The sequence below is a fragment of the Canis aureus genome, chromosome 5 (genome assembly GCF_053574225.1).
Source record: "Canis aureus isolate CA01 chromosome 5, VMU_Caureus_v.1.0, whole genome shotgun sequence".
Lineage (NCBI taxonomy): Eukaryota > Metazoa > Chordata > Mammalia > Carnivora > Canidae > Canis > Canis aureus.
This window is the reverse complement of record NC_135615.1, coordinates 77,457,195-77,483,858: the sequence shown is the minus strand read 5'-3', so window position 1 is coordinate 77,483,858 and position 26,664 is coordinate 77,457,195. Positions and strand designations below refer to the sequence as shown.

Sequence of the window (26,664 nt, the reverse complement as noted above, 5' to 3'; positions counted from 1 at the left end):
TCCTGGTAGCCCTGGGAACCCAGGGCCGGGCCACCACAAGGCAGAGACAATGTGCCCTTGCACTCTCCCATCACGTGCTTCTGGTTGTGTCCCTAACTCTCTTAATCCTCTTAATCTCCCCTACCTGGCCTGGTGGCTTCCTTTAGCGCCTCTCCCTCTGGATCTGCCTGTGGGCAACTGCTCCGGGGCCCCTGGAGGGCAGGGAGGAAGGTGTGGCTGCTTCCCTCCGGGGGGTGTCCGGGGTGCTGGGCTCCCGCTGGCACCCGCGGTTAGAGGGGGGCTTGTACAGCTTCTCCCTCTTGTTCGTCACCCTCCCCCGGTGAAATCGCTTCTCCCTTGTTTTCTTTTCCCTTTACATTTTCTTTCCCAAACTTTTCAACCAGAACCCTGGGTGACCAGGCTCCCTGACTGGCAGGTAGGGGAAGAAGCAGGAGGCGAGACTCTTGCTAAGTGCCTTCACGGCGCCAGGGACCAGCCACACTGATCTGAAGCCTCGTCACAGTTTGAGGGACCACTTGCCCCCCCTGCCCCCACCCCACAGCCAAACCCAGGCGTTCTCTGGTGCAAGAGCACATAGCAAACAGAAGGCAGGCGCTGAATTTGAACCCATGCTGCCTCTCATCCCCCAACACATTATTTGCTGTTTACAATCCCCTCCGTTTTTCATAAAACAATCCCCCAAAGCGCTTTTATCTGCCGAGAGAGGCAGAGAATAAAGAATGTGCACTGAAGACGCGTGGCAGGCTCTGACAACTCCCTCCCCAATTCCCAGCCCGCCCCCCCCCACCAACCTTGCCAAGGAGAACCCTGATCTTATTGGGTGGTGAAGAAGGAGAAGACAAGGAGAGAACCCGAAGGCCCAGGAGGAGGGGAAGGATTTAGCCCCAAAGAGGAAAGAACGTTGTGATTAAGACAATCTCCATAATAAAGAGCAGGGGGGGTGGAGCAGAGGGGGGTTCGGGGGCGGAGGATCCTGGATGTTTGAGTTCTTTTGAGGGCGGAGGTGTTGAAGAGACAGGCGTGTGGCAGTGGCCGGGGAGGACGGGTACAGGTGTAAACCCTGCCTCCTTCACGGTGTTCAAACAGCACAGCGGAGGATTGAGAGCCTGTATCCACGGGGCTGCACGGGCAAAGGGGCTTGTACAGGAAGATTCTCAGCAGCTTTATTCATCGTCACCAAAAATACCCACCAATGGAGAAGGGGCTTGACAAGGTGTGAGATGTGCACACAATGGAATACGACTCCGCTTTGAGAAACGACCAGACACACACACACACACACACACACACACACAGCCACATGGGTGAGTCCCACGAGCACGGACGCGAAAGAAGCCAGGCACCCAAGGGCACGTCCTGAACGATTCGATTTACACTGAGTTTCCAGAAGAAGCAGAAGTGGCCTATGGTGGCAGCAGTCAGCCTGCCAGTCACTTTGGCGGGAGGGGGAGCGCTAGGCAACTTGCGGGGGTGGCGAAATGTTCCCTATCTCGATCTGGGTGAAGAAGGGTGGCTTCAGGCAGGTGAAAAGCCACAGAGCAGGGCGCTTAGGATTGCTGGGTCTGGGGACGCCTGGGAGGCTCAGTGGGTTGAGCATCTGACTCGATTTCGGGCCCGGTCATGATCTCAGGGGTGTGAGATCAAGCCCCGTGTCCGGCTCCACACGGGGGCAGGGAGCCTGCTTGGGATCCTCTCTCCCTCTCTCTCTCTCTCCTTCAGCCCCCCTCTCTCTCCATCTCTAATAAAAGAAAAAGATTTCTGCATTTTACTGTATGTAAATTATACCTCAATTTTTTTTAATAAAAAAAATACAAGAACATCAGAGCCACATTATGTAACAGTTGGCAATCTGCATTTTGCCTAATAAGATCCAGAGAGACAGAGTCACAAATACCAATTGAAATAAGGTACGGGGATGCTGTCATCATTCCAGACCCTCCAGGAGCCTATTTGTGGAGTGAGCGTGGACAGGGGGAGCTGAACGGACCTGCCTCCCCCAAGTCGGCCTCAGATCCCACAAGCCCCTCATGGTCTAAACACCTCGGCACTGCATGATTCCAGCCTTCGAAGGTTCCATTCCTGTTTGGGGGGGCGATGTGGGTAGACAGTACCCAACTGGTACCCGACTGAGGGGAGAGAACTCTGTTCCAACGTCAAAGCCAAAACTGACGGTGCAGGACTGTAGCAGAGCGATAATATGGTTTCCAACCTGGTGCTTTCCTAAGATTTTTCCCCCATTGGTAGTATTGACTATTTACAATTTTTGCCTCATGTGTTGATTTTTGGAAGCCCACCCTTGGATGAGATGTAACGGCACCATTAAGAATTCAATTTAAGGGGATCCCTGGGTGGCTCAGCGGTTTGGCGCCTGCCTTTGGCCCAGGGTGCCGTCCTGGGGTCCCGGGATTGAGTCCTGCATCGGGTTCCCAGCGTGGAGCCTGCTTCTCCTTCTGCCTGTGTCTCTGCCTCTCTCTCTCTCTCTCTCTCTCTCTCTATCATGAATAAATAAATAAATAAATCTTAAAAAAAAAGAATTTAATTTAAAGATTGTTTTTCCAGGGTGTGATCCTGGAGATTCAGGATTGAGTCCCACATCAGGCTCCCTGCATGGAATGGAGCCTGCTTCTCCCTCTGCGCGCCCCCCCCCCTTTCTCTGTGTGTGTGTGTGTCTCTCGTGAAAAAATAAATTAAAAAAAATCTAAAAATTGTTTTTTTGGTTATTTCTTAGACTCCTAACTACACCTGGGCTTCCTGGATCCTGACTCCACAGGCATTACAGGGCGTTTCCTCTCATCCCTCCCCCTTCCCCTCCCAGCCCCTGCTCCCCTCCACCTCTCCCCTGCAGGAGTCTGAGCTCTGGAGAAAAAGGAAGACTACCATCCAACCCCTCTGATTGAAAAGTGTCTCTGTGGTGACATTCGCCGGCTATCGCTGACCCATTTACTTTCATACTAATGATATGTTCATCACTATCGATGGCTTTTATTTCTTTGGAAGTGTTTATACTCTTGCAACAGCCTGATAAGTAAAATCATCCAACACTTGGAAATAAGGCAAATAGATAACCGGTGTCCTTTCAAAGTCAAATTAAAACATTGTCTAACAAGCCCTCCTAAGGGTCATCTGACACTCTAGGGGAATGTCACTTTGCTTGACTTATTTGCTATTGATCAGGGCCCAGGCTCTGCAAAGATCGCTGTTAGCTGGTAGAAAACTGATAAGTTACAAATTATTTTTGTCTGGTGGAGAAATCATGCAAATGATTTCTTTCCAATAGAGACGATAACCCCCGACATTATGATTTTATTGCCCTGTAATAATGTTAACCAGTTTTGCATCTAACTTGGCAACCTTATGAATATTCCAGAATTCTAGTTTTTGGGTTATTATTGTCTTTGTTTTTATAAATCTCTCTCCCCTCCCTCTCTTCATGTAGAGGTGCATATAAATGCTTTCTTCTCATATTCTTCATTGAGCTAGCTTTGTCATCCTGCTGGTTCCTTCATTACTAAGCTACAAAAAAACCCACACACACACAAAAAAAACAAACCATTCACATGCACTCACTATATATTTCTAAAAGAATGATGTATTTAAAATTTTGGAAACTAGGGGCACCTGGGTGCCTCGGTTGGTTGAGGGTCTGCCTTCAGCTCAGGTCATGATCCTGGGGTCCTGGGATGGAGCCCCTGCATCAGGCTCCCTGCTCTGGGGGGAGTCTGCTCCTCCTCTCCCTCTGCCTCTCCCCCCTCACGTGCAGGTGCTCTCTCTCAAATAAATAAAACCTTTACAAATAAAATAACATTTTGAAAACTATACTTTGAGAAGCCTTTCCCAGTATTGGGTTTTTCCTCATGCCAACTCTGCCCCTTTCTTTGTAATCATGGGCAAGTGTTTCTGTCTCTGGTCTTTGGTTTCCTCATCTGTGAAATGGGGTGAGTGCCATCAGGCTGGCCTTCCTGGCTCCGACATGTGGTATTTCTAACTCTTCTTGCAGGTCAGCAACACTGACATGCTGCAGTCAAAGAAGATGGGGGCTGGAAAGGGTGCTGGACCACCTGGTGCAAACTTCCTGCCTCCCACCACCCCCTCGCCTCAAGAGATGGAGAAGGTGAGGCTCAGTCTGGTTAGATGACTTGGCCAAGGTCACACAGATATTGTTCATAATGATGACTTATTTTAATGTGGCGTTTGACAGTATCAACTTCCTCATAGAATCCCTCAGCGCCCAATGAGGAGCCTGTATCATCCCATCTGACAGATAAAGAAACTGAGGTCCAGGGGCACCTGGGTGGCTCAGCGGTTTGGTGCCTGCCTTTGGCCCAGGGTGTGATCCTGGAGTCCCGGGATTGAGTCCCACATCAGGCTCCCTGCACGGAGACTGCTTCTCCCTCTGCCTGTGTCTCTGCCTCTCTCTGTGTCTCTCATGAATAAATAAATAAAATCTTTAAAAAAAAAGAAAGAAAGAAAGAAAGAAAGAAAGAAAGAAAGAAAGAAAGAAAGAAAGAAAGAAACTGAGGTCCAGAGAAATGATGTAGCTTGCCCAAGGTCACACAGTGAGTTCATGTGAGCACAGCCCCCTGAGACTCCAGTTCTCCTAACCTCCCGAATCTCCAGGAGCTAGAGAGGGGCTGGCAGGAGTTGCTCTGACACCCCACTCTTGTCCAGAGAATCCCCATTTGTATCTGTCAAATACATACTGGGTGCCACACAAGATTGCCAATGAAAAAAGAGTCCCAGAGGCCTGAAGACCCTGACCCCAGACAACCTTCATCTGCCCATGTCCATAGCCTTCCGTTTTCTCCTCTTCCTCTTCCCTTTGGTGAAATACTCAGGGGGACTAAACATGGTCATGGGAAGAAGCAGAAAAACCTGGTCAGCCCAGGCCTGAACATACTGGTTTCCAGCCTGGGAGAAACAGAGTAGCTCAATCTAAAATGTGCTCATGGTCCAAGCTGGTGAAGTGAGGTGGGCTGACAGGTAGTGAGCACCCTGTCAGCAAGAGTAAGTAAGGCTCGATGATCCGGCCAGAGGGTAACAGCAACTCTCTAGACGGTAGCATTCACCAGCTTTTGTTGCTGTTTTCTTTTTTTTTTTAATATTTTTTGTTGCTGTTTTTCAAATGTCAGATGATAAAAGCTAATTATTAAGTGCTCATCATGTGCCAAGGGTTTTGTATGTATATTATGTTATTGAAACTTTGTAATAATCCCATGAGGTAGACTCTGTTGTTCCCAATTTGTGAATAAGAAAACTGAGGCTCCAGGAGGTTAAGTAACTCCCCAAGGGCAGCTAGGAAGTGGCAGGTCTGGAAAGCTAATTACTAAGCTTCTCATCCCTACTGCACTGTCCTTTGTGTTTCTCTGAATTTTCCAAGCTTTGGACGATGAATGCAGGTTGCTTTCACAATCATGAAAAATGCTTACAATTTACCGACTTTTAGAAAGATTCCTTCTGCCTTGATGCTCTGTGCTTCTCTGGTTCTCATGTCCCAACCCGTACCCCCATCTCCTGCCGCCTCTGTCCCCGCAGACTCCTGCCTCGCTCTCCTTGCCCCCACACCAGCTGCGTGCGAGCTGCGTGCCGCTGGCCTGGCTGGCTGACCGGTGACCGGTAGCACTCCGGTGTCCCAGTCTTGCTGATGTCTGCTCAAAATGTCCCCGGTCGCCTCTGGCCCCTGGGGTAATGCCGGGGGCAGGCCCAGAGAAGGAGAAGAGGAAGTAGGAAGGGATGTGAAACTTGGCCATGGCCAGGCAGGCACCACCCCTGCTGGGGCGTCCCACAGGGGTCTCTGGGTGGAGGACAGAAGCGGTCCATTGAATTGACGGCCAGCTGAGGCAGGTGAGGCCCGCGCCTGACGGGGAGGGGGCCAGGGGAGCCGGCCTGGGGGGCTGGACAAGGAAGGCAGGGGAGAGAGACCACCACCAGCTGGTCCTGGGCCAAGGCAGGGAGGGGGGGCGCGGGGAGGTGGTGGGGGGTGCTGATCCAGGACTCAGGATAAGTGAGTGGGGACACCTTCTTCACTCCTCGGGTTTGGGAGATGGTGGGAGGTGGTGACATAGAGCCATCAGCTCTAACCAGAGCTCCTGGGCTTCGTGCCCGCCCCCCAAACCGAGAAGCTGGGGAGAGGCTGGGAGTGTCAGAGCCAGCAGAGGGGTCCCATAGCGGGTCCAGTGGGAGCTGAAAGGGGCCGAGTGTGTAGGGGAGTGAGCACGTGTGTTGTGTCAGGGGGCCGTGAATTCCTCCGTGTACGCACAGCTCTGCCATCTGGGCGAGGGAGTGTTAATTAAATAAGGAGTAGGCGCTCGATAAATATTTGTTCAATGGAATTGATCATCTGTAGGAGTCTATGAATGTGTGTCTGGGTGAGTGAGAGAGGGAGTCTATTTGGGTGTCAGTTTGTGCATCGGGGAGTGTCTAGTGGATTTTGAGTTTGCTCATTGCGTAGCCTAGGTGTGGGATCAGAGGCTAAGTTTGTGTGTGCCTAAGTGTGTAGCTACACGGGTGTGCTCAGTGGGGTGTGGGTATCTATCTGGGCAAATTCCCCGTTCTTCATCTACGTGTGGGGTCGCTGGAGCTGGGTCTGAGGTCCTCGAGGGTGTGTGTACGTGCATCATCGTCCGAGATGGGCGTGTGTGCGTGTGTGAGGTCTGGCCCTGACCCGTGTCTCCGCAGTGGCATCATGGAGGCCCCCTGGGGCTGGCTGGCGCTCTGCGTGCTGGCCACCTCCCTCGCATCTGCTGTGACCCAGGATGTGTGCCGAGCCCTAGACGGGAGGGATGGGGCTGCAGGGACACCCGGCCGACCCGGACGGCCAGGCCTCAAGGGGGAGCAAGGGGAGCCAGGTAAGCACCTCCCTCCGGACCCCAGCCCTCATCCCCTGGCAGGGCCTGGGCTCAGGGTGGAGGCTTGGGGCAGCTGGTGCCAAGGAGCAAGAATCCACCTGGGCCCCCGAGGGAAGCCCCTACGCTCTGCACTCGGTCCCAGGGGCTGAGGGGAACCCAGGCTCCTGGCTGGGCACCTCCCTGGACTGCCAGGCCTCTCTGTCTCCTCCTTCCTGCCTGAGTCCTCTTTCTTTGGCCTCGCCTTCCTGCTCTGGAGCACCGGCCACTGTAAGCGACCAAGGTGAAAGGTCTTGGAGTAGCGCACAGTCCTGGGCCGTTGTTCAGTCACCAGAATGAATACGGGTGCTAGCCCCTAGACCCAGGCGCCTTAGCCTGCTGCGTGACCTCGAGCAAGTTAGCGGCCCTTTCTGATCCTCGGTTCCATCATCTGTAAAATAAAAAAAATAACCCACCTGGCACATAGAAAGAATCAATTCATGGCAACCGTCCTCTTTGCTTCCCTCCAGCTCCCCCACCCGCCCCTGTCCCTGCTTCCCCATTCCCAACCCCTTTCAGCTTCAGAAACTCACATTCTAGAAAAAAAAAGTTGGGGGTGAAAGAAGAGGAAGGAGGACGTGCTCAGAGTGGAAAAGGAAAGTGTCAGTCCCCGTGAGCCCCCTAGCCCGTGGCGGACCAGAAAGATCCACATGGATGTTTGCCATAGTTGGCATCCAGACACCCGCCATGGAGTCCCGAGCCTGAGGAAGTCAAGGGCAGTGGCCTGGCGGGGCGTGGAGTGCAAGGCTATGGGCAGGGACACAACGGAGGAGCCAGTGTCCTGCCTTTGCCAGAACCTGGCAGCTTCCCAAGTACCTCTTCCCACCTGGCTCCACTTTGGAGATAAGGAAGCTGAGGCTCAGAGGTTGAAGCACTTGCCCGAGGTCCCGCGGTCAACCTCGAAAGGCCAGACACCCCCCCATCCCCTCGCCCACAGCAGCCGAGGGTCCCACCATCTCCCTGGGACTGGTGGACGCTGGACTCCCCCTCCAGATCTGGCCTCTCTCCCCACAGGGGCTCCTGGCATGCGGACGGGCATCCGGGGCCTTAAAGGGGACCAGGGGGATCCTGGGCCCCCTGGAAACCCTGGCAACATGGGCTTCCCTGGGCCCAGCGGCCTCATGGGGCTCCCTGGCATACCAGGACGGAGAGGCCCCAAGGGCAACCCCGGAAACATCAGGGACCAGCCGCGACCGGCCTTCTCAGCCATAAGGCGCAACCCACCCACGGGTGGCAACGTGGTCATCTTCGACACGGTCATCACCAACCAGGAGGGCCCGTACCAGAACCACTCGGGCCGGTTCATCTGCGCCGTGCCCGGCTACTACTACTTCACTTTCCAGGTGGTGTCCAAGTGGGACATCTGCCTGTCCATCGTGTCCTCCGGGAGGGCCCAGATCCGGCGCTCCCTGGGCTTCTGCGACACCAACAGCAAGGGGATCTTCCAGGTGGTGTCCGGGGGCATGGCTCTCCAGCTACAGCAGGGAGACCAGGTCTGGATTGAGAAAGACCCCATCAAGGGCCGCATTTACCAGGGTCCTGAGGCCGATAGCATCTTCAGTGGCTTCCTCATCTTCCCATCCCTCTGAGCCAGCGAAGGACCCCACCCGGCCTGGCCTCTCGTGCTTCCTGCTGTGTGACTCTGGCCTACTCACGCCACCTCTCTGGTTTCTATGGTCCGCTCTGGGGGTGCTGTCGCTTTAGCTGCCTGAAGGGAGGGGGCTGGCTACCGGAGCCCTAGAGCCTGCTGCCCACCGCTCATGTAAGAAGATGGATTTCTTAGAATAAATACCCGAATCCACGTCTGCCGAGCCTGAGGTTCTGTTGCTACGCTGGGCACTGGGAGGGAGCTTAAGAATGACAGTTACTGAGTGCTTGCGGGGCAGGCCTGTATTTTGTGTTTTGCCACATGTACTTGGCAGGTCCTGGGAACCTCATCGGCCTGGGTTCAAACCCTAGGACCAGCACTTACCAGTTGTCCAACCGTGTGTGTATCGTGTAACTTCAGTGAACTCAGTTTCCTCATCTGTAAAGTGGGAATAACAACAGCACTTACTTCAGAGGGTTGTGGGGAGGATCGAGTGACTTAATACATGAAAACTCAGAGCAGTGCCTGATTCGTGGTAAGGGCTGTGTAAGTTTGAGCTATTATTGTATTTCGTGTAAGCTGCACAGCTGGGGGGTGAGGTGGGTAGCGTGACCCTGTTTTACGGACAACGAAGCAGGCCGGAGCATGGGGGTGGACATAAAGAGCCCAAGGTCAGCGTTTAAGAGGAGGAGCTGGGATTCGAACCCAGATCTCACTGGTACCCAAGCCTGTGTGTTTAACTGCGACCCTCGCCAGCCTCCACAGCCACGTGCCTGACACCTGACACCTGCTTTCCCACCCTGAACCAGAGAGACATGGGCAAGCCTCAGAGACGGGGAGCAGTTGGCCCAAGGGCAGCCAGCAGACCTCCGCAAAGCTAGGTTTCCCAAGTCCAGCCCTGCGCTTCCACCCGGGCAGGCGTGGAGGCTGGGGCCGCATCCCTCCTGGGCTGGGCATCCCTCCCCAGCTGGGACTCAGGTCTGGGGTGCTCATGGTGCATCCCTGGCGTCCCACTGAGCCTGTGCAGAGCTGCTCAGAAGCAAGAAGCCCTGCCATGCCCTCCGAATATGACGACGATAAGGAGGCCGGGAGTTCAGTCCTGAGGACGTCTAACGCCCGTGCCTTCTCCCAAAGGAAGCCATATGTGCTCTGTGCCGTGCACACACCACACACCTGCACACCACGCCGCACACCCGTCTCCCTCGAGATGCACGTGGACCCACATTCCCGGACTCAGACCTGCCCGCTCCCCACTGAAACACGGGCACAGTGATGCCCTCCCTGAGCACACACCCAACCCACTCCCTTAGACACACTGTGCACACCCCTGGACACGCACACTGCTTACACCTCCAAACCCACAGACGTTCTTAGGTTATACATGCAGTCATACCCATGCACGCCCTGCCTCAGATACCCAAGGGCCCCTCATAAATAGGCAGAAGCACATTCACAGACACCCACCTTGAGACATGTGTCCCACCCCTGACACACAGGTGTACGTCTTCCTCACCCTCCAACCTGCGTGTGCCTTAGATGTGCCCCGGTTCTCTCACATGCGGACGCTCCCACGCTCCTGCTCCCACTGGGCCATCCTCCGAGCCACAGGAACTGTCTCTCTTACCCACGAACTGACACGCAAGCAGCCTGGGAGTCCTCATAAGCCCATACCTCCCCACCCAGGCCTCGCACATACACCCAAGCCCCTCTCCTGGGGCTGCCCTGCCCAGCCCCACCAACAGCCTCTGGGGATCGGGAAGAAGAGAGTGACCTCTCCTCGGGCCCCTCGGCCTCCTTTGGGCCTCCCCTCTGCCCCAGCTCTCTGCCTCCCCGCCCAGAACACACACTCCCGTGGACCAGGAAGAGAAACAGATCTTTGAGCACCCACGACGTGCTGGACATTTCCTGGCCATTAATGCATGAATCGCAGCAATCCCTCGGAACTGAGGCCCAGAGAAAGGAGCTCCCTACCCAAAGTCACATGGTCAGAAAGTGGCAGGACCTAGATTTGAACCAGCTCTGGCTGAACCCAATGTGGAGAAGAGCTCCTTTCATTGCAATGGGACTCAGAGGTGTCAGGTGTGCAGGTCCCATAAGTGGTGGGAGAGACCAGGCTGGAGAAACGTGAGTGCAGGGCTGTTCCTTATCCTAAATTCTACCCATGGGCACCCACAGCACCCCCCTCCCTGTGGCAAGTCACTGGCCCGGCTCAGAGGAAGAGGGGACCGGGCCGCCTGGGCCTGGCTGCTAGGGCAGGGTGGGCTGAGCATGGGCCGAGGCTGCCACCTGCTGGACAAGACAGACCAAGGCGCAAAGAAGGTGAGAACGGAAGATGGGGACCCCAGGTGCCATCTTGCTGGGGCCCCCCACCGATGCTGTGCCTACTGGTTCTGCTTCTCCCAGCCCTCCACTTGCTGGGGACTCCCCGAGCCAAGTACAGTCACGTCCTTGCTCTCATCCCACATTCTACAGCTCTGAGCTGTGGGGTGGAGGGACAGATGGGGAGACTGAGGTCCCAAGAGTCACTTTGTGGGGCAAAAACAGAGCTGTGAACTCCTGCTCGTGCCTGGCACCCAGCCAAGCACTGAGCCTGCACCACACACTGGGTCCTCGCCGCTGCCCTGCATGGGAGCTCTTAGAATCCCACACTTACAGAGGAGGAACTGATGCTCAGAAAGGTCGGAGGCCTCTCCCTGAGTGACACAGGTGGCAGGTGTAGGGTCAGGGCTGGAACCCTCAATATCAGAGGAGGAGAGGAAGAGAGGAGAGCTGTCTCTCTCAGCTCTGCCAGCCTGGTCCCAACCGGCAACCCAGCACCAGCCACCACAGACTCCAAGGCCAGATGCAGGGGCGCCGGAGATGGGGGCGAGGGAGGTAGTGCCGGCAGGGAAGCTGGGATCATCCAGCAAAGGAAGAGGCACCGGCATGCAACCCCTGGGCCTCCCTCACCGTCCAGTATGCAGATGGGAAGACTGAGGCCCAGAGAAGCCACGGGTTTGCTAAGGGCCTCTGAGCAAGCAAGAGGCAGGGCTGGAAGGAGATCCGAGACCACTGACTCCATGGCCAGAGTCTGTCCACCACAGCAGGCTGCCTGCCGTCAAGGCTTGCCCATCCTGGGTGTCCACCCCCAAGTGTAACAAATGGGAGGCACAGATGGAAGATTCTAGAATAAGGGCTGCCCCTTGACACGTGCACGTGGGGCTTGTTTCTGGGGACTACTAAACAAGGGAGGTCAGATCTACATGTTGGCAAATTGAACACCAATAAAAAATAAATAAAATAAAATAAAATAAAATAATAAAAAACAAACATCAGTTCTCTGAGGAAAAAAAAAAAAACAAGGGAGGTCAGAGCAAGGCTTTGGACCCCAAGAAACCATTTGCTATGTGACTTTTGGTAAGGACTTTCCCTTGCTGAGCTTGTTTCCTCATCTGTAAAGGGGGGCTTGTAACTTCCTCCTGGGGACATTGTAAAACAGCTGAGTCTCAGGCATAGTAAAGGCCAGCGATGAGGACGCGCTGACCTGGACACACACGCTCCCTTCAGCGGATCCGGGGCAGTGGACATTTCCTCATTTCAGACACTCATGACGCCGGGCTGGGGAACACAGGGGCATCGCTGCGGTCAGCCTGGCTCAGGACCCAAAAAGAAAGTATTGAGTCAGGAAAAATTATGGGAAAGGGGATGTAGGATTGGGGGCAGGGGGAGCCGAGGGGAGGAGGCCACCCAGCCTGCTCCGGGCCCTCCTTGCTGGGTCTACTCTGACACGGTGTCCTCCTGCCCGAGAGAGGGGAAGCAGATTCCAGGACACCTCTGTGACCAGACCAGAATCCTGCCACCCCAGGTGAGGCCAGGCCCCCCGCTCCGGCGAGGGCAAATGGCACTGCCCCCAAGTTCGCCCATGGGGGTGAGTTGGTTTGCAAGAGGAAGCTGGGTCTGCATCGCTAGAGGCCCCATCCTCCATCCGTCCTGCTAGCAGCCCCCAAGAGCCGAGGTGCCCAGGGAGGGGAGGTGGGCTCCTGAGGGCTGGGAGCAAGGATGGGGAGGGTGGGTGAGCGGCTGGGGGGGCCAACTCAGCTCTCTCCCTGCCCAGATCCTTCCCCAGGATGGACACGGGGCCCAGCTCCTGGCCCCACCTTGGCCTGAACCTGCTGCTGCTCCTGCTGGCGCTGCCACTGGGGGGCCAGGCCAGCACAGGCTGCTACGGGATCCCCGGGATGCCGGGCCTGCCAGGGGCCCCGGGAAAGGATGGGCACGATGGGCTGCCGGGGCCCAAGGGTGAGCCAGGTGAGTCTGCCAGCCTGCTGGGGGTGGGGGTCACCAAAGGCCTGCCTGGGGGCAACGGGCAAAGGGTCTGCCTGCCTGGGGCTAACCTGCGGGGAGGGTACAGTTATTTGTGGCCAAGACACACTCCCTCATGTCGCACCTGCTCCCAGAGCAGAGTCCAGCTTTCCTGGCAGGTAGAGCCCATCTCTTCTCCGAGCCCAGGACTCGGTCCTCCCTGTTCCCCAATTTTGTGCCTCAGTTTCCCATCTGACCAAAGGGAGAAAACAAGAACGCCTGTCCCAGGAGGTGGCAGGGAGGATCGCAGGAGATGACCCTGCAGACCTTTGACAAACTCTAAAGCGCTGTGCTCTCCTGTTACAGCCCCTGCACCACTCGCTGTGCAACATGGACCCCTGGGGGGAGGGGGCCCCCCGCAGTGAATGTCCACATTGCACAGATGGCCGGGGTTCGAATCCCAGCCCTACCACTTCCCTGTGTGGAGCGCCTCAGTCTCCTCATCTGTAGAATGGGAGATGGTACTCCCTGCCGCCCAGGGGTGCTGGGATGGCTAACCAAGCTGAAATGTAAGACGGCACCAGGCGCGTGGTAGGTCTCGGGTGGGTGGGGCTATGCGTATATTATAGTTGTTATCATCATTTTTAAAAAATCCTATCTGTGCCCACCTCCCTCCCTAGGATGCTGGGTAGTTGGGGGCATGGGGCGTGAGGAGTCAGGATTGCAGATTGATAGGCAAGCCCTAGCATGAGCAAAGGGGGCCGAGGACGTGAGGGGGCGCGGGAGCTGGGCAAGCGCTGGAGTCCGGGGCACCTTTTCCATCAGAAGGTGCATATCTGGGATGCAGGTGCATGCAGGGGGGTGGTGTGAGAGGGGTGAGGCTGGGCAGAGGTGATGGGGGGGCGACAGGGGCGGGGGTGGGGTGCAGGGGGGGCAGGCCAGTGGTGAGGAATGTCCTTAGGAATTTCCCCACTGTCCTCTTCTCTCCTGGCAATAAAATGGAATGTTGTCAACATTCCAGAAGGAATTCTCTAATTCAGAGTGAGCCAAATGAGGCCCCTTCAAGAATTCAGACTACAAAGCTGCCTCTGGCCATCTCCCGGCCCAGGGTGGCTGATGGCCATCAATTATTGAGCTCCTACTATATGCCAGGCATGGTTCCAAACGCTCAGCATGTGTTTACCTTATGGAGTAGATAAAATTGTTAACTCTGTTTTACAAGTGAGAAAACAGGCCAAAATCCTCTCAAAAAATGCCTTACTGCCATTTTATAAATGTCACAGCGGAGGTTCAGAGAGATTGAGCAACTTGCCCAAAGTCCAGTGGACTCCTGTCCATCTCCAAAGGCCATGCCTTTGGCCACTACCTTCCAGTGCCTCTGAGGCCCCTCCCCATGGCAGGTCCTCCCCCTCCCAGTCAGTTGCTGGAAGATGACCCAAAGGATGAGACATGACCCTGCACCACTGACAGCATCACCAGGAGCTGACCGTACGGAGCACTTCCTGCGAGGTGCTCCGCACATGCACTCCCCACTCCAAGCTCCCAGGAACTCTCTGGGATCTGTTCTATTACATCCTTTCCTCAATCAGGCAAGCAGAGGTTCAGGGAGGGGAGGGGAGGTCACCTGCCCGGAGTCACAAAGCTCTAGCCTAGGTCTGTTGGATCCTGATCCCTGTGTCCTAACCCCAGGACCTAAAGGGCTCACAAAGCCACAGAGGATCTGTCACAAAGAGGTCTGCACAGACACTCAGACCTAAGGAAGTCAGAGGCGGAAGGGGCCCTGGGGGCTGGCAGGGTCACCCAGAGAGGACCTCCGGGAAGAGGAGACTAGAGCCAGACCCTAAAAGATGAGTACAGTTTGGATGAGGGGAGGAAAACCTCACAGAGTCTCACATAATCGGGGCTGTCACAAGAATCCCACTCTCTGACTGGGACTCAGCCAGACTTGACTTTCAATCCTGACTCCATTTCCTACTGGCTGCTTGGCCTTGAGTGAGTCTCTGGCCTCAGTTTCCTCATCTGTACCATGAGAGAAGTTGAACCAGCCCAGATGTCATAAGGGGCTCCAGTGGGCTGAATGGGGCCAGGGGCACTGGAGAGAGCCACCCCCTTACTGGGGCATTTCTGTTTGGCTCCATCAGTGGCTCCCGTGGCTAAGCTGGTCTGGGCTGGTTCCATCTCCGGGACAGACACGAGTTTTGTGGGGCTCTGAAGCTCATGAAGTGTTGAGAGCCCTCTTTAAAAACATAATACAAAATTATAGGTACATATGTGATTGCAGGGAAGGGGGTAAGCGCTGGAGTCCAGGGCGCCTTTGTGGTTACACAAATCCACACGTGCTACGGAATTGTGTTTGAACGATACGCATCCACAAATGGGTGGCGCATAAGAGAGGAGTTCTGTGGATTATCCAAAGGTCAATTTTCCAGTTTGGATATCGCACTGTGAGATGTACCACCCGGGAAGACCAAGTAAAGGGTACATGGGGTCTTCTTGTCCCTTTTTTTTTTTTTTGCAACTTCCTGTGAATCTATAATTATTTCGGCATAAGAAGTTGAAAAAATTATAAGTATCAAATTAGGCAAAGGTTCTTGAAGGGGCCAATGCCAGTTAATGGGGCCTAAGGTATAAGTTTCGGCAGCTCTCCTGGAAATGGGCCTCTGACCAGTCTTCTGATTCTTGTCGACAAGCAATAAAGAAGCAGACCTTTCAGGTGAGGTTTGAATTGGTTAATGTTGGGCTCGACATAAAAGTTTGAAACCCACTGTGCAGACCAAATGGAAGCTCTCTGAGGCCACGTGCTGTCCGTGGGCTGATAGTCTTGGCCTCTGACAAGCCCTCTGAGACACCTCCTGATGCTGGCCAGGCCTCCCCTCTCCATCATAAATGTGAGACTGAGGCCAACAGACCTCAGTCACGGTCAGAGGGCAAGTCCACGGGGAGGCAGGACTCCAACCAGGGCCTCCCTCCCCTCTAACTCCCTGCACACTGCCCCCGGGGGTGTTGGTCCATCTGGGGAAGGAAGTTCCAGAGGCTAAACTCTGCTGTGATGTCCCCTGGAGGACACCCCCAGGGTCCCTGTCCCCTGCCCCATCATTTCCTTCCCACCTGCTCTCTCCCCAGGAATCCCAGCCATCCCTGGAACACGAGGACCCAAGGGTCAGAAGGGAGAACCCGGCACACCTGGCTATCCTGGGAAAAACGGCCCCATGGGAACCCCTGGGATCCCAGGGGTTCCCGGCCCTGTGGGACCCCCTGGGGAGCCGGGCGAGGAGGGCAGATACAAGCAGAAGCACCAGTCTGTGTTCACCGTCACACGGCAGACAGCCCAGTACCCCCTGGCCAACAACCTGGTCAAGTTCAACACAGTCATCACCAACCCGCAGGGGGATTATGACACCAGCACTGGCAAGTTCACCTGCAAAGTCCCGGGTCTCTACTACTTTGTGTACCACACGTCGCTGACATCCAACCTGTGCGTGCATCTGTACCGAAGTGGTACCAGGGTGACCACCTTCTGTGACCACATGTCCAACAGCAAGCAGGTCAGCTCGGGCGGTGTGCTGCTGCGGCTGCAGATGGGTGAGCAGGTGTGGCTGGCGGTCAATGACTACAACGGCATGGTGGGCACCGAAGGCTCCGACAGCGTCTTCTCTGGCTTCCTGCTCTTTCCTGACTAGGGCAGTCAGGCCCACTCTCCAGCCCCGGGGCCGCCCTGCCCCTCCTCAGCTTCCCTGCAAGACCCGCTGTGCTCAGGCGGTTCTCTCCACCTGATCCACTCTCCTCCAGGAAGCCCGCCCTGACACCCTGCACCAAGTTCTCTCCCTCCTCTGAGCTCCTTCAGGAGTCACTGCTTTGAGACCTTAACCAACACCAATACTGTCAATGTTTTTTTTTCCCCCAAGTCTTGGGAAAGGCAAGGAGATACATAAATAAATAAATAAATAAACTGATAAATATGCACGGCTCAGGCTTCTCATTGCCAAGTTCTCAAAAAAACGGGCCCCTTCATCCTCAGTTGTGCACCTGCCACAGCCATCTGCAGGCTCTAGATTTAGACAGAGCATCTAGGTGGTGCTCAGTAAAGTCTGGTGCCAATGGTGAGATGCTCGGTGTCCTGTGGCCATTTGGGAGAGTACGATTAAAAGCTGCAACGGGTCCCCATTAGGCCACCCGCTGTCATTTGTTTGGGTGAGAGGTGCTGCCATCATTAAAGTCATCCAGGCTCACAGGTAAACGGGAGTGTTTGAATTCCCAGATTCATGTTGACCTATGTTGAATTTTGGAAGCACCTGTCACAGGAGGGGTTTGGGCTCAGGTAAGCGCCATGAAGACCAAGAACAGACGTGCAATGAATTTGTGCCGAATATTAATGAGTTAGTTTGGGTGAACGAATGAATAAATGGGTAGTGGGTCAATGAGTGATGAAAAGCAGAGTAAGCCAATGAATGAGATGGGCATGAGCCAGTGAGAGAGTAAGAATCTGTCCCCCAGGTGCCTGATGCCCCCCAAATAACTGACAAACTCTGGGAGCCCCCAGGAGCTCAACGAAAACCACGGCTGCCCACAAACCATCAGGCTTCCACTGCCAGGTTCCTGACTCGCGGGCCCAGCTGCTACGATCCTTGTGGGAGCACCGGGAGGCCCGACACTGGCCACAGCACTTTCACGGGGGTGACCACGAGAAGGGTTGACAGTTCAAGTTCAAAAAGGATAAAAAAGTATAACTTCCCTGTGCAGACCACCAGCCTGGCCTCGGAGCCCACTGACACCCAAGGAGAATGTGCCCCGGCCTGGCTGGGATCTCAGGTTGCTTCCACAAGCCTCCCAGAGCTCACAGAGGCCCCGACCCAATTCCAGAGCAGCGGCCGCGGCCCAATTCCACGACCACCTCCACCTTGGCTCCTTTGTTCGTGAAAAGGGCCATTCCACCCCCTCCTGCCTTTGCCATGTGCTTTCTTCTTCCTGCAGAGCGCCCCCCCCCCCCCCACTAATCCTCCCTCCACCTGGATAGCACACACTCATCTATCAGGGTTCAACACAAAGATCACCTCCCCCATGAAGCCTTCCTCGATTTTCCCATTTGTGTTTCCATGTTTCCACAGCGCCCTCCAGAGCCTTGGATCACAAACCAGTGTTTCTTGAGAGCCTAGGTTGCCAAATCTGGCCGTAAAACAAAATCATCTGCAGATTTATGTACAAAGCAAGCAAACAAAAAACAGCTTTCTGGAACCAAAGCTGTTTTCACAGAAGTTTGGGGAGGACAGGGCTGTGGGTGGGTGGGAGGTTTGCCTGGTGAAGTCAAAGTACGTGGTCCTCCAGTTGGCTTTCCTGCTCTAACTGGCTGACACGTCTGCCCCGCTGGGTGAGCATCCCTGAGGCCGGGGCCACTTTGATACATACCTGGCACATAGTAGGGATGTGGGAGGTGGGCCGGGGAGGGAGGAAGGAGGGCTAGACACACACACACACACACACACACAGTGGGAGCAGAGGCAAGGGCCTGGGAACCCAGCCTGGTTCCCCGGGGCACCTCTGGCAGGGCCAGGGCCAGGTCACGGGGCCACTCCCTTCACGGCTGTCCCCCACCAACCACTTAGCAGTCCGCCCAGCAGTGCCTCAAGTGATACATCTTTCTTCTCATTTCTCTTTTGTTTAAAAAATCAATACACCGTTTATGTAGGCCACAGTGTCAGATCAGAAACCTGTACTTTGGAAACGACAATTTTTGTGCCATTTTTATTTTCCATAATTGTTTCCTTGTTGTCCTCTTTGTCGGGAGAGACGGGCCTTTGAAATGCCAGCTTGTCTGCTGGGCTGAGGGGATGCCGGTGAGGGCTTCTAAGGGGGGACGGACAGGTGAGGAGGAGTGGGGGTGGGACAGGAACAAGAATAAGACATCCCAAGGGGTGGCTTGAGTCTGCCTGAGATTCTCTCTCCCTCTGCTGCTCCCCACCTCGAATAAAATAAGTGAATAAAATCTTAAAAAAAAAAAAAAAAAAGAAGAAGAAGACATCCCAAGCCTCAAGGAGTCCCTTTCGGACCACAAAATCTTTGTGTTCTTTCTCCCTCCCTTGGTAGGGATCATCCCCTCTGTATCAGGGAGGCAAGGCATGGAGACCAGCTGGCTCCTACTCAGGGGCCGAGGCCCAGAGACTCCCTCTGCTCCTGGTCCCTGATCCAGGCATGGTTCCCGTGCATCCGGGATCCAAGAACTCAGTCTTCACCTCGTTTATGTAACACTGTCCCCAGGTTTGCATGGGAGTCTGCCAGAGGCTGGGCCCTGGACGTACCAGGTTACTACCTCACTGGCTCCCCTCCCAACCCATGACCTCCATTCATATATGGGGAAACAGGCCAGTAAATGTGCCTAAGGCCACATAGCCAGACAAAGGCAAGGCTGGGGTTCAAACTTGGGAGAGGCTGATTCCCAAGCCCATGTCCATCCTCCCCTCCCGGCTGCTTCCTGCTCTTAGTCTCAAGCTGTCTCCTTGAACCTCAAATTCAAGCTCACCTTTTCTCATTGCCATCAGCCACCAAAGAATTAGAAGCCCGGGCCCAGGTGGCCCTTGGGAACCCTCAGAAGAACACTGGACCTGCAACATATGAATTTACAATTTTTTTAAAGGTTTTATTTATGTATGTATTTATTTATGTATTTATTTATGCATGTATTTATGAGAGACACAGAAAGTCAGAGATGTAGGCAGAGGGAGAAGCAGGCTCCATGTAGGGAGCCCGATGCAGGACTCGATCCCTGGACCCCGGGATCACGACCTGAGCCGAAGGCAGACGCTCAACCACTGAGCCACTGAGGTGCCCCCAAATTTACAATTTTATAGGTACAGAGACTAAGTGGTACAGAGCTCCATCCTTCTCCTGGCTCAGAATCCATTGCCTTCCCCTCTACATCCAGGCTGAGGGACTGTAAAATTGACAGAGCCCAGAGACCCTTGGGTTTTACCAAACTGGTCTCTTCTTTCCCTAATACCTGCTGCAGGTAACCCTTTTTTCCAACAATCAGCATCCACAAGCCCAAAGATTTTCTGTCTCCAAGCACAGATGTCAAGCAGGGCCTTCCTGGCAGCTCCTGGCACTGGCTGGGCCAGCATCCCTGCGAGGGCCATCACATCACCTTGGATGCAGCCTCAGCAGGCCGCCTGATAGCCTGGTGCCAGGGACGCCTGGCCCTCAGTCCCACAGTGCCACTTGTATGAGGTGTGGGCTCCCACAGTCCCCTCTTTTTTCTTCTTTTTTAAAATTTATTTATTCATTTTAGAGAGAGAGAGCATGAGAGAGCGTGGAGGGGCAGAGGGAGAGAGAGCAGGGGAGAAGCAGACTCCCCGCTGAGCACGGAGCCCGAGGTGGGGCTCGACTCCACTCTCTGTGACATCACAACCTGAGCCGAAACCAAGAGTCCGACGCTCAACCGACTGAGCCACCCGGGGGTCCCTAATCCCCTCTCTTTTCTGACATTTATCATAGAAGCCATGAAACCAGTGTATCATTCAGTGTTTAACACCAGTCTCCCCCAGTAGAAGGAGCTCTCCATGGGGACAGGAGCCGTGATTTGCTTGTGGCTCTGTCTCCAGCACCTAGCACAGCGAGGCGCATGATAAATATTTGCTCAGTGATGACTTTCTCCCTCTGTGCCTCAGTTTCCCATATGTAAGGTGAGGGGAATAAGCAGGGTGACCTCCAAGGCCCTCTCCAGCCCTGACTTGGTGTGATTCCAGGATCAACAAGCAATAAGCCCCTGCCTATGCCCATTATTGTCACCGGCTTTGAGCCCTGCTGCAAGCAGAGGAAGGGCTATAAATAAATAATGACCACATTTAAAATTCATTATTAGATAATTTTTTGAGAACAAGGCCAGAGCAGAAGTATAGAATGGGAAGAAGGCAGAAAAGATGAGCCCAGAAAAGGGAAGCCTTGGACATGGCGTGATAGTAACGAGTATCGTGTGCAATATACTTTATGGTTTACCTTCCACTTTCTCCTCCACGATCCCAAATGAGCCCCCCAGTGCTCTGTGCCATCTATAGAGCAAGGGTGATTACAGTCCCATCATCTAGCAGAGGAAATTGGGGCTCCCTTGGGCCCTCTTGGCTGAGAAAATTTAGATCCCCCTTCGAGACCTCAGGAATCAACCTCTGACGAGCGGCAGGGCCAGAACATGAATCACAATTTCTGACTCCAAATCCAGTGCTCAGGCAACAAGCCAGCCATGTTCTCATCTCAGTGAGGAACACCCATGTCTGCTGTAAGGGGGTCACACGGCCAGGGGCCTTGGCATGCAAGCCACCAGCTGTGGGCAGGCTCCCAGGACAGCCTGTTCCCCCAACGGCTGCTGAGCTGGCGAAACCAAACTGGCCACCTACCCTCCTCACTTACAGTAAACCCCTCCAATTGCAAAAATGGGACCTGAAACTGCCTGGATGGGCTAAGAGCGGAGGGGGTGGCCATCCCGCTGGGCCCAGGGGAGGGGGCCGTCAGAGGAAGGCCCTTCCTGTCTCTGGGGAATGGAACTTCCGCTTTGAGCTGAGAGCAGCAGGCTCCTGGCTCCGGGTCCCACTGCTGCCCAGCCCAGCGGCATCACCGGACGCCAGGTTCCCAGGTGAGGATGGGGCTCGGCCCCCGGGGGGACGGGCCTGCAGGACCAATATGGCCAAGGGTGATGATTTCTGAAGGGTAGCCCTTGTGTCCCCTGCCTCAGAGCCAGCTGGGGCGATTGACAGTGCGGATCCCCAGGGCCCACTCCTAGACCTGGGGAACCAAACCCCCTGGGGGTACGCTTGGGGAGTCCACTGCTCTCCAGGGCCCCAGGTGATGGGAGGCAGCCTAAGATGGGAGCCACCAACATAAGGGCTTTGGAGTCACCAAGACCCAAGCTGAGTGCTGCCTGAGTCTCTTAGATGCTGGTGACCTGGGGCAAGTCACATAACCTCCCTCCACCTACACCCTCTCTGGAGATAACAGAAGCTCTTAGGGTCACTAGGGAGCCCCGAAGGGGATCAGGCTCTCCCGGTGCCTAGCAAACCACCTAGTTCAAGATTTGGCAGAGGCAGGTCCCCCTCCACCCAGCCCAGCATTTCTCCAACACCTGCCTTCTCTCATTTCCTCTCGGGCTGCTGAGAAAGCCCAGCCTGGCTCTTTCAAGCAACTAATTTGACTTGTAGGTGGAGTTGTGATCGGTCATGAGTTAGCCCTGAGTGAACCCGATCATGTTCGTACCAGAGGGGGTGAGATCAGAGACACCACACAAGAAACCTTATTCCTCTGAGACTCCGTCTCCTCTAATCCTCTGGCAGCCCCGACAGGTGGAAGTGACCTTTTGCTGAAGAGGCTCAGAGAGGTTAAGGCACTTGCCTGAGGTCATGCAGCGAGGTGGTGGCTGAGGGGATGTTGGAAGTCCGGTTGGCCTGACTCCAAGTTGGGCGGTGGGGGTGGGAAGGGACTGACAGGGCTGGAAGGAGATGGGAGGGCTGGTCACCCGGGAGAGATGTGAGGAGCGAGGCCAGCGGTGGTGACGGGTGGCGAGGGCAGGGGTCAGACCAGATGAGTCCTAGGTCCTTGCCCAAATCTGAGACTCAGTGGCCCCTGAGATGGGCCAGAACCTGGACCTTCCCACTCCCCCACCCCACTTCCTGCTTCCCTAGGAAGCCCGAATCTCATTGTTGGTCTGGACCCTCTGCTCCCACCCAGCCCCACCCCTTGGTTACAGCTCTCCCACCCCCCGGCTGCACCCGCCTGAGACCTCCTCTCTCTTGAGCCCCGTCTCCCAAAGAGGCTCGATCCTGCTCTACTTTTCCGACCATCCTCTGTCATATCCCAAAGCTTGGGGATTCTTGGATGATGGGGACAATACAAAAATAGCTAATATTCATTTAGCACTTCCAATACGCCAGGCCCTCACTCCTCCATCCTCCCCCCGAGCCTACACGGCAGAGATGAGTATGATCCCCATTTCCTGGAAGGGGAAATGTGCCAGACAGGAGTGACTTGCCTGAGGCCCTCACCGGGAATGGGCAGAGGCCTGATCTGGGCCTTGGCTGTGTTGCCATCCTTCTGACACCGGGGCAGGGGAGGGGGTCCTCTCACCACTGCCTCTGACACACCGTCTGCTAGGCAGCGACAGCAGCAGGAGCAGTTCAGATGGCAGCCCCCTCCCCTGAGCACTGGCCTGCACCCAGCGCTACCTTAGCCCCTGTCAGGCTGTCTGGCCCCAAAGCCCACGTTTGAACCACCAGGCTCAGCAGCCTCTTAACAGAACATCCTGTGAGTTACAAGATCCAGTGGACGTGGGTTGGCATCCCAGCCACAAGGCGGCCATGTGACCTTGATGGGAGCCCCGCCCTCTCGAATACCCCGCTTCCCCACCTGTAGAAGGATAGAGCAGGGTGCTTGACTGGGGGGCTATGGTAAGGACCACATTAAATGAGATAGTGGCACATGTATGTGTGTTCCAGAGCCTGGCTGAGTGCCCAACGCATATGGATTATTGAAGTTGTCCAATCCACCATCCTGTAAAACCTCCAGGAAGAGGGGAAACTGAGACTCATGCAAAGATAAATGCTTTAGGTTAAATTTATATTATGTGAATGTCACCTCAATTTTTTAAAAAGATTTATTTATTTTATTTTAGAAAGACAGAGAGAGGGTGAGCATGAGTGGGAGAGACAGAGGGAGAAGGAGAGAGGATCCCAAACAGACTCTACGTGCTGACACGTAGACACCAGGCTCGATCTCACGACCCCGAGATCATGACCTGAGCTGAAACCAAGAGTCAGGCGCCTCACGGACTGCGCCACCAGGCACTCCTGTTGCCTCAATTTTTTACAACAGTGGAGCAGGGCTGCTGTGAGGATGTAAAGTGGCCCGCTGTGGGAAGAGCACAAGCACCCCGAATTCAGACACTCTCAGGAATGAGAACACTTGCAAGAAAACCCAAAGCCCGAGAACCACAGCATTGACCTCCCATTCCTCTGACCTCTCACTCCCCTCTGGCTACACTGGACCCCCACCAGGTCCTTGACACCGGGTCCTCCAGGCAGTCCTGCCTCTGGGCCTTTGCCCCCATTTCCTTTCCTCTCCAAATATTCTTGCTCCAGGTCTGTACCTACAAGTCTCAGCCTTAACAGCACTTCTCAGAGATGCTGTCCACCCCACTCCACCCCAGAAAAACCATCCACCACCCCCTGAACCCCCCGTTACTCTCCCTCTCGCTCCAGGCACCCCTGCGTTTCCTACAGAGCACTCTGCACAATCTCTAAGTACCTCCACTTACTTGTAGGTTGACCTGTTTATGACTTGTATGTCCCCCTGCCCCTGGACCGCCAGCTCCGTGGACGCAGGACCCAGCGCAGGGCCTGGTCTGGTGGCTAGGACACGCTCAGTGAACATATGAATGGGAGAATGAATGACTGAACAAATGCTAGGAGTCTCCATGGTAGTAACCTGTTCTGTCTTCTTGTCCTCCCGCAGGAGGTGGCTGAGACAGGGCGGTGATGAAGACCCCGAGGGGCGGCATTCTGGCACTGCTGCTGCCGCTGCTCCTGGGTCTGCTCGAGGTCTCCTGGGCCCAGAGCTGTACCGGACACCCCGCCATCCCTGGCATCCCGGGCATCCCCGGGGCACCAGGCACTGATGGCACACCCGGGACCCCGGGGACAAAGGGAGAGAAAGGTACTGCAGGCTTTGGGGATTCGCTTGTGCCTTTGAGCGAGGCACTACCTCCTACCTCCTGGTCATCGCTGCCTACCCGAGAGATAGAGAGATGGCAAGAGCACTAGCAAATCCTTCCGCCTGCCAAGCCCCCTCCACCCCACGATGGCTTTACACAGAGAGAATTCTGATTCCCATTTTACAGCCAGGAACACTGATGTCCAGAAAAGCTACTGGCTAGCCCAAGGAAGCCCAGTAAATGTTGAGGCCGAGACCAGACCATGGCTCTCTCACCCCCAACTCCAGGTAGAGAGAGAGCACAACTGCAGGCATGCAGCCCCAGACTGCACCCCCCGGCTGGGGGTGGCTTCCCCTCTCTGAAATGGGGTCTCCTCACCTATAAAATGCAGGCAGATACTTTGTGGGGTTGTCACAGGGTTCAAATGAGACTTCCCACAGAGACGCCTCCCTGTAAAATGTTCATTTAACCCAAACCAAGCCCTGTCCTCACTTAAATCACATGTAATCGTCACGATCCTGCAAAATAGCCTCATCCCCATTTTCCAGAGGAGGAAGCTGAGCCCCGGAGAATGTGACTCCGTCGAGGTAGGCAGGACTAACCATGGCAGGTGCAGCAGGAGAAGTACATCTCTGTCCCCTGGGCCCACGCTCCCAGCCCCATACTCCGCTACCTCACTGGAGAAGACGTCTGTTCCCACACTGTGCCCAACAGAGGGGGAGCGGCTGCCGGGAGTGGCCGTGAGAAGGTTCCAGGGCCCACCTGCAGGCTCCGCAGGAAAGGATGCCGGGATTGATTAGAGCTGTCTGCCCTGGGCCGGGGAGTAGAGGGATGACACGAGTGCCAAGGATTCAGTATCGAGCTCCAGGCCGGAACCAGGGAGCCTCTGTGAGCTGGTGAGGAGGGCAGGCCCAGCACCTTTCCTAGGGAGACGCTGCTGTCCACGCCCGGGCGTCAGTCCGTGCACGTCCCATTGCAGCCAGGCACATCACAGACTCAGAAAGTGGGGCTGGAAGGAGACCCCCCCACCTCCTTTTCCCTGAGGCCCAGACAGGAGCAGGGACGTGTCAGAGGTCACACGGCCAGGCTCCCGGCCTCCCAGCCCAGGGCTCTTTCCTTTGGCTTTCAGGAATCTCTGACCCGTCATTTCTCTTGTCTCCCCTTTTCCAGGGCTGCCAGGGCTGGCTGGAGACCACGGCGAGTTTGGGGAGAAGGGAGACCCAGGGATTCCTGGGACACCAGGCAAAGTAGGCCCCAAGGGCCCCGTGGGCCCTAAAGGTTCCCCAGGTCCCCCCGGAGCCCGCGGTGCCAAGGGTGAATCGGGAGACTATAAGGCCACCCAGAAGATCGCCTTCTCCGCCATGAGGACCATCAACATCCCCCTGCGGCGGGACCAGACCATCCGCTTCGACCACATAGTCACCAACGAGAACCGCAACTACGAACCCCGCAGCGGCAAGTTCACCTGCAACGTGCCCGGCATTTACTACTTCGCCTACCACGCCAGCTCCAGAGGGAACCTGTGCGTGAACGTCATGCGGGGCCGGGAGCGCATGCAGAAGGTGGTCACCTTCTGCGACTACGTCCAGAACACCTTCCAGGTCACCACGGGCAGTGTGGTCCTCAAGCTGAGCCAGGGGGAGAACGTCTACCTGCAGGCCACAGACAAGAACTCCCTGCTGGGCATGGAAGGTGCCAATAGCATCTTCTCCGGCTTCCTGCTCTTCCCGGATGCAGAGGCCTGAGCTGTGGGGCTGAATCCCTTCCTCCCCCACCCCCCCAGCAATGCTCACTTTACCCCCAACACCACCCACACCCGGCCAAAGCACACAGTAGGGCTCCACAGATGTTGCTGAGTGAATGAGTAAATAAACTCTTCAAGGCCCAAGGACAGCGGTCTAATCCAACTCTGTGTCCCAACACCTGGCACACGGTAGGTGCTCAGAAATGCTGCTTGAATGCTGGTTGAATGAATGAATGAATGAATGACCTCTGAAAACAGAAAGTCTATCTGATGGGAGGCGACTGGAGAGTCAGGCTCTGTGCCCAGCTCTGTGCCTGCCACACAGTGGGAGATGGGAAGGGAGCACCATCTATCGAGCACCTCCTATGCCCGGAGCACTGGACTAGACCCTTCTATTCTCTCATTAAGCCTCACAGTCATCCTGGGAGATAGGTTGCCCTGCGCCCAGTTTACAGAGGAGAAAACTGAGGATCAGAGGGAGGGAGGA

General features: G+C 55.3%; 3 protein-coding genes and 1 long non-coding RNA gene across 4 annotated transcripts; 3 read left to right on the top strand and 1 right to left on the bottom strand.

Annotated features, from left to right (window-relative positions):
- Window positions 1-5,682: 5,682 nt before the first annotated feature.
- C1QA (complement C1q A chain) lies at window positions 5,683-8,686 on the top strand. The gene is made up of 3 exons (XM_077899208.1): window positions 5,683-5,841; window positions 6,676-6,845; window positions 7,896-8,686. Exons 2-3 carry the CDS (start codon window positions 6,683-6,685, stop codon window positions 8,468-8,470), a joined length of 738 nt encoding a protein of 245 aa, XP_077755334.1. The 5' UTR covers window positions 5,683-5,841; window positions 6,676-6,682; the 3' UTR covers window positions 8,471-8,686.
- On the bottom strand, window positions 8,102-13,645 carry LOC144314735 (uncharacterized). Its single transcript, XR_013380587.1, has 3 exons — window positions 12,896-13,645; window positions 11,993-12,098; window positions 8,102-8,907 (listed from the first exon to the last, which is right to left on the bottom strand). It is a non-coding gene; the product is annotated as an uncharacterized LOC144314735 (long non-coding RNA).
- On the top strand, window positions 12,152-16,709 carry C1QC (complement C1q C chain). The gene is made up of 3 exons (XM_077899207.1): window positions 12,152-12,313; window positions 12,563-12,756; window positions 15,874-16,709. The coding sequence occupies exons 2-3, from the start codon at window positions 12,576-12,578 to the stop codon at window positions 16,428-16,430; spliced, it is 738 nt and encodes a 245-aa protein (XP_077755333.1). The 5' UTR covers window positions 12,152-12,313; window positions 12,563-12,575; the 3' UTR covers window positions 16,431-16,709.
- A 4,499-nt stretch (window positions 16,710-21,208) lies between these two features.
- On the top strand, window positions 21,209-26,324 carry C1QB (complement C1q B chain). Its single transcript, XM_077899206.1, has 3 exons — window positions 21,209-21,367; window positions 24,235-24,435; window positions 25,604-26,324. The coding sequence occupies exons 2-3, from the start codon at window positions 24,258-24,260 to the stop codon at window positions 26,176-26,178; spliced, it is 753 nt and encodes a 250-aa protein (XP_077755332.1). The 5' UTR covers window positions 21,209-21,367; window positions 24,235-24,257; the 3' UTR covers window positions 26,179-26,324.
- Window positions 26,325-26,664: the final 340 nt, after the last annotated feature.